At 49.0% G+C, this 7066-nt stretch overlaps 3 protein-coding genes across 3 annotated transcripts; 2 read left to right on the forward strand and 1 right to left on the reverse strand.

Moving 5' to 3' along the window:
- Window positions 1–1320: 1320 nt before the first annotated feature.
- Window positions 1321–2550, forward strand: LOC119957728 (histone H1-like). Its single transcript, XM_038785808.1, has one exon. It carries the CDS (start codon window positions 1369–1371, stop codon window positions 2041–2043), a length of 675 nt encoding a protein of 224 aa, XP_038641736.1. The 5' UTR covers window positions 1321–1368; the 3' UTR covers window positions 2044–2550.
- Window positions 2551–2781: 231 nt separating this feature from the next.
- On the forward strand, window positions 2782–3152 carry LOC119957762 (histone H4). Its single transcript, XM_038785853.1, has one exon. The coding sequence runs from the start codon at window positions 2815–2817 to the stop codon at window positions 3124–3126; it is 312 nt and encodes a 103-aa protein (XP_038641781.1). The 5' UTR covers window positions 2782–2814; the 3' UTR covers window positions 3127–3152.
- Window positions 3153–4714: 1562 nt separating this feature from the next.
- On the reverse strand, window positions 4715–5785 carry LOC119957734 (late histone H2A.L3-like). Its single transcript, XM_038785816.1, has one exon. The coding sequence runs from the start codon at window positions 5667–5669 to the stop codon at window positions 5232–5234; it is 438 nt and encodes a 145-aa protein (XP_038641744.1). The 5' UTR covers window positions 5670–5785; the 3' UTR covers window positions 4715–5231.
- Window positions 5786–7066: the final 1281 nt, after the last annotated feature.

The following is a 7066-nucleotide window of genomic DNA, read 5'->3' on the forward strand; positions in this document are numbered from 1 at the left end:
CCCCCCCCCCCCCCCCCCCCATTTCACTCCCCCCCCCCCCATTTCACTCCCCCCCCCCCATTTCACTCCCCCCCCCCATTTCACTCCCCCCCCCCCATTTCACTCCCCCCCCCCATTTCACTCCCCCCCCCCCGGTTCACTCCCTCTTCCGGTTTACTCACTTCCCAGTGTGTCAGGCTACTTTAGTTCCATACAATCCCAGGTTTAATACATTCCGCTCATTTTACAGGTTTTACACACTAATATGTAATTAAATTATCTTTGATTATGCATCTTCCACTGATTTTACACAATTCTCTGGTTAACACACTCCCCTCATTTATTATTGTCCCTGGTTTACACTCCCCACTAGTTTACACGTTCTCCTGGTTTACACGTTCCCTCTTTGAGTCCATCTTTATTTTTTAAATTTGCTGTTCGGATCAGAATGGTTAGAATCTGTGGGTCACTGTGAAAATCTCCACTCTCAGAGGGGGTGGGACTATTCTTTAACTGGGTGTCCCTGCTTGTTGAGTTTGGGGTTTAGTGTTACCGGCAGTGCAGGAGGATCACATCAAACAGGAAAATCTCCACTGTTGGAGAGGAGATCATTTGTATTTCCACATTCAAGTAAAACGTGTCATCAATGAGTTTAGATTTAAAAATATGACTTGCTGCTGCCGGGTATTTAGGGAAACAGAAGAAAGGGAGCAGAAAACTCAGTTGATCAGGAAGTGAGGTGAAAATCTACAATTAAGGCACCGATTTGGCAAGAGGGAGAATTCTGCCCTGGGAAATGTAATTTCCAAACCTTGTGTGTGGATGTGAATTCAGTATTGTGGAAAAGAGAGTGAAAGGGGCGGGTCACACAGGAGAAACCAACTGTGTTTGTGTGTCCGCTCTGATCAGCAGATCTCCCAATCCCTCTGGGACAAAATGGAAATATTGTTCATTCAATCAATCCCCCTGATCCCCTCCTACTTTCCCAAGTTGGATTTCAGTGCAGTTTCGATGCTGCTTTCCAGATTTCTGCGGAAAGGTTGGGAAAATGAGAGCGATCGGGTGAGAGAGCGCGAACAGTGCATCAGTAAAACGGGTTTAAATCCGAAATGGAGCATTCAAATCGCGTGAAACCTTTCCTACAGCAAACATTAGAGTGTGAGAGACAGGAAGGATTTATCCTGGGACTCTGTGGAGATGGAATTTGAGTGGAATTGGAGAGTTTGGGACCAGAGAAAAACACAGAGGCAGCAGCAGCAGCCTGGAGCTGAGAGCAGGTTGTCTCCGCCCCGTCCGCTCGCTGCCTTTAAGTTGCTCAGTGCCGCCACCAGAGGCTTCATTTCTCAGCCACTTCACATTGAGGGAGAGATTTTGTGCCGAGTCCCGGACATGAGCGAAAGTGCAGCCGCCGAAACGGCTCCTCCAGCCGCCGCCCCAGTCAAGGCTGTCAAGAAGCAGAAGAAGGCGGTTCTCCGGAAGAAACCAGAAGGTCCCGGGCTGGGCGAGCTGATCCACAAGATTGTGGCGGATAGCGGCGATCGCAAGGGGGTTTCCTTACAGGCCATAAAGAAGCAGCTGTGGAGCAAAGGGGTCGATGTGGATAAACGGGGGTACCAGATCAAGCAAAGTGTCAAGAGGAGTGTGGACAACGGCAGCTTGGCTCAGGTCAAGGGCACGGGCGCCTCCGGCTCCTTCAAGATCGTGAAGAAGACAACCGGGGGGAAAGTGATAAAGACCGGAGCAGGCAAGAAACCTTTAGTGAAGAAAGCAGCAGCCAAGAAATCTCCCAAGAAAGCAGCACCCAAGAAACCCGCAGCCAAGAAAGCAGCAGCCAAGAAAACTCCCAAGAAACCCGCAGCCAAGAAATCTCCCAAGAAAGCAGCAGCCAAGATATCTCCCAAGAAAGCAGCAGCCAAGAACGCGGCAGCTCCCAAAAAGAGGGCGAAGAAAGCAGCCCCGGAGAAAAGTTCTGTGAAAAAGATCAAGGGCGGAATAAAGCAGACCAAATCGAGGGTCAAGCCCAAAGTGAAATCAGTAAAGGCTAAGAAACCAGCAAAGAAGTGAAAGAACGCGAGCAAATTGTAAACCTCTGAACCCAAAGGCTCTTCTCAGAGCCACCCACATCTCTCCGGAAAGAGCTGATCCCCCGACCAATGAATCCCTGTCCCGGTGCTGGGAGCAGATTTCAGATAGAAATGTCAATCCAGTATTGCCGCTCACTCGCTGACATGCTCTGCACCGGGCTTCTCCCCCCACTCTGCACTAAAACACAGGGAAGTTGCTGCTTCTTCCTAACCGGGGAACAGTCACAGTTTGTATTAGTTTCATTATTCACAGGTTCATGGGAAGAGTCTGTAAAATACTTCAGATGGCGGAGAAATCCCGCCTCACAACTCAAAACACTTTATATCAGCTGGAAGGGATGTTAGTAAAATTCCCAATCTGTCTGGGAGAGGAGTTGTGTGGGGATGGAATCGGAGCTGGGGTTGGAATGAGAGCAGATAGGTCGGCTGGTTCTAGAAAGGAGTGGACTGAGGCCGGAATATTACTGACATGCCTGGATTTAATAGATCCGCGTTTCTAACTAGCTGCTATATGATGTTGCAGTTTGTACGTGTTCAGCGCGCTCTTTTCACTTCTGTTTGGAATATAAAATGTGGGTTGGAGCAGGCAGGAGGCGGAGCTGGATGATCAAAGACATTTCACTGCTCTGTCTGTCACTCAGTCTGCTCCCCGCCTCTCTCTCTTTCTCAGTCAGGTCGGTGCGGGCTGTATAATAAAGGATAGTGCAGCAGCTCTTCTCTCATTCAGCAGCGATTTGATTGAAGAAGCATCATGTCTGGCAGAGGGAAAGGAGGCAAAGGACTGGGCAAAGGCGGAGCAAAGCGGCACCGCAAAGTGCTTCGTGATAACATCCAGGGCATCACCAAACCAGCAATCCGCCGCCTGGCTCGCCGTGGCGGGGTCAAGCGCATCTCGGGTTTGATCTATGAGGAGACTCGCGGGGTGCTGAAGGTTTTCCTGGAGAATGTGATCAGGGACGCCGTCACCTACACTGAACACGCCAAGCGCAAGACGGTCACCGCCATGGATGTGGTTTACGCTCTCAAACGCCAGGGCCGCACTCTCTATGGATTCGGCGGCTGAGAAACTCCATTTGACAACTTTAACAACACCCAAATGCTCTTTTAAGAGCCGCCCAAACCCTCACATTGAGAGCACTGACCTGAAATGGCAGCAGAATAACCCATGGCGCTGGTTTAGCGAATCAGAGCTTTGATAGCTCGATTTCCTATCATTCATTTATTTTCTCGTTAGAAGGCGATATAGATGCGCTGTACAGTCTGAAACAACCTTTCTCAAGTCAAGCCTGTAACCTCACATAGTGAACACGGACATTGTAATGAGAGCGGGAATTCTGTGCCTGCTCGGTTTTGTTCATCTCATCTCGGGTCACTCCAATCCGAGACAAAATGGGAGCAGGAATCATTGAGATGTTTTTGATATTCACAACTCGAGATTGATTTTTTTCGGTTTTCTCAAATATCCGTTCCTTGTCCCTGTGAAATTGGCGGGCTGTTTGAAATTGATAATTTTTCAGTTGCAGGTCCACCAATCAGGGCCCTGATATCCTTGCCGCCCATCGCTCTTTTCAAACTTGTCCACGGGATCGGGCTGCATCCAATGAGGAGAAGAGGGCGGTCACTATAATGCCTTAAATAGGCAGTGAGAGAGCGGCGCCAGCATTCTCAGCCTCTGCCTTTCACCCAGTTTCACATCATGGCCAGGACCAAGCAGACAGCGCGCAAATCGACTGGAGGCAAAGCTCCTCGCAAACAGCTGGCTACCAAAGCGGCCCGCAAGAGCGCTCCAGCCACGGGCGGAGTGAAGAAGCCTCATCGCTACAGACCCGGCACTGTGGCTCTGAGGGAGATCCGCCGCTACCAGAAATCCACCGAGCTGCTGATCCGCAAACTGCCCTTCCAGCGCCTGGTGCGAGAGATCGCTCAGGACTTCAAGACAGACCTGCGCTTCCAGAGCTCCGCCGTCATGGCCCTGCAGGAGGCCAGCGAGGCTTACCTGGTGGGGCTCTTTGAGGACACCAACCTGTGCGCCATCCACGCCAAGCGAGTCACCATCATGCCCAAAGACATCCAGCTGGCCCGCCGCATCCGCGGGGAACGCGCCTAAAACCCGGCTTCACCAATAATAACAACAAAGGCTCTTTTAAGAGCCACCAAGTCGGTCAGGAAAAGAGCTTACACCCCAGTATCTCGATTCAGCATTTTTAAAAATCTCTATGTTATTTGTTTCCTCAATGCCCTGGATCCGTTATCTGTTGTAGTCCAGCCCGTATTTAATTTCAGCCCAATAAACTAGACTGGCTGTGATTACTAATACTAATAACAATATCATGTAATCACAGGGACTGCACCGACGCCTGGAAAGAGCAATTTAGATAGATAGATAGATTGATAGGTAGAGAGACAGATATATGGATGGAAAGATAGATACGAAAGAGATAGAAACTTGCATAGATATACGGATGGATCGATAGATATGTAGACAGGTAGAAAGACCGTAAATACTAAGTCACTCACAGAAAAGTTGCCATTACAGCCGATGGCTTTAGGCCAATTCTTACAATTTACTCTGCATTACAATGAACTTTCTCGTCTCCAGGAAAATTCATCGTTTATAAAATATGCTGTTGTCATTTTTGCCGCACAGTATGTAATATCAAAGCCTTTTTATTGGAGCTATAATAATTTCAGTTTCCTAGGATTTCTTACCCCAATAAACTGCTTCCATAAAAACCTTCCTGCACATCGTGAGCCAGAGTTTGATGTTAATCCGAGGCTCCGAGTACGAAGCGTGTCACACAGTAACCCACTTGCAGATATAGTCATTGCAGAAACACCGACACATTAAATAGCAGAGCGGAATCTCTTGCGGAGAGATTACAGATCAGACATCCTTCTTTGAGCAATATTATTGGAACTAAGATCATTTCAGATCAGACACTTTTATCCCAAATAAACACATATAATTCACATGTGTCATAAATACTGAACATGTAAATAATGTCACGCACAGAATGCGCTGCGGATTGATGTCATAAAACGTGAAACATTTGCACATTAAGCAAAAGAGCAGAATCTCTGACGGTCAGATAATAGTTAGGCCTTTTCCAGATAAAGTGAGTGGCTCTGAAAAGAGCCTTTGGGTTATTATATTAAAGAACGTTCGCTTCACTTCTTGCCGGAACTGGCACTGCTTTTCTTAGGCAGCAGCACGGCCTGGATATTAGGCAGCACCCCACCCTGAGCGATGGTCACCCCTCCCAGCAGCTTGTTGAGCTCCTCGTCGTTGCGGACGGCCAGCTGCAGGTGTCTGGGGATGATGCGGCTCTTCTTGTTGTCCCGGGCCGCGTTCCCGGCCAGCTCGAGGATTTCAGCGGTCAGATACTCGAGCACAGCAGCCAGATAGACCGGGGCTCCGGCACCCACACGCTGGGCATAGTTACCCTTTCTCAGGTGCCTGTGAACACGGCCCACCGGGAACTGCAGTCCAGCCCGGGAGGAGCGAGACTTGGCCTTGGCCCGAGCTTTACCGCTGGTCTTTCCTCTTCCAGACATTGTCACAATCTCACAGACACTTTCACACAGAATGAGGGAAACCGCCCACATTCACTTCTCTTATAGCTTCAGGAGGAATGGCGGTGCACACATTGCTGATTGGTTATCTGAACAACATTGTGGAGCCGGCTACAAAGTGACCAATCAGATATCTGTTTGAAGCACCAATCAGGAGAATCTACTGGTGCTGAGGGCGGAAAGTTTGGGCGCCAAATGTTCAGATTCCAACCGAATATTTATTTCAAAGCTTAAAAGAGCGCAAAAAGATAAAACAGATAAAATTGAACAAGGACCGAAAAAAAATGTGACTAAATCATTTAGTTTTGAGTATAGGATTGTTGGATTCTCTCTCTTTGACGAGTCTACAGTTTCCCTTTATTTGTCAGTTTCGGATTTGGGGATTTCTTTGTAACTGACGAATCCAAAACAAATTAAAGCAAATAATGCGGATGCGGCAAATGTGAATTGAAGAGAAAATGCTGCAGAAAATCAGCATGTCTGTGAGTATCCGTGGAAATGTTTCGGATTTAGATCCGAAACTGTTCCCACGGATTCTTACAATTTGGATTGGAATCGAGTTTAATCTGGCTGCTGTTTAAAACGCTATCAGCCGGAGACAGAATGTCACTCTCCGGGGGCTGTCCCGCGCATGCGTGCTCACTCAGCACTATCAGGCAGTGCGCAGGCGCGGCCCTCAGCGTCCAGACCACCTCCTCCTGACGTCACCGGGCTGTCCAGGGGCAGCTTCTTTGAAGCAACACCAGGTTGAAGCGGCGCTGGGAGAGCAGATCCTCCATTTTGTAGCTGGTAGCTGGGAAGAATTGGAAATGGATGGTTTTGTAATAAAGAAGAGAGGGTCAGAGACACAAACAGGCCCGGATCTCACAACTAAATCTGTGGGAGAGTCGCCCAGGGGAGTGACAGCAACACAAAGCAGAGCTGGTGTCAGCTCCACGGCCTCTGCTCAACAACCCATTCAGAAGGAGCTGAAATCAGGAACACAGCAGAATAAAGGTGATATTTGAAGGTATGTCTTAAAAATTGTGCCAATGCAAATCAGGATCCCCTCCGGCTGATATATTTGGAGATGAGACGTGGATGCTCTCTATGTGGTGGGCAGCACGGTAGCATGGTGGTTAGCATAAATGCTTCACAGCTCCAGGGTCCCAGGTTCGATTCCCGGCTGGGTCACTGTCTGTGTGGAGTCTGCACGTCCTCCCCGTGTGTGCGTCGGTTTCCTCCGGGTGCTCCGGTTTCCTCCCACAGTCCAAAGATGTGTGGGTTAGGTGGATTGGCCATGCTAAATTGCCCGTAGTGTAAGGTTAATGGGGGGATTGTTGGGTTACGGGTATAGGGTGGATACGTGTGTTTGAGTAGGGTGATCATTGCTCGGCACAACATCGAGGGACGAAGCGCCTGTTCTGTGCTGTACTGTTCAATGTTCTATG

This window comes from Scyliorhinus canicula, chromosome 27 (assembly GCF_902713615.1).
Source record: "Scyliorhinus canicula chromosome 27, sScyCan1.1, whole genome shotgun sequence".
Taxonomy (NCBI): domain Eukaryota; kingdom Metazoa; phylum Chordata; class Chondrichthyes; order Carcharhiniformes; family Scyliorhinidae; genus Scyliorhinus; species Scyliorhinus canicula.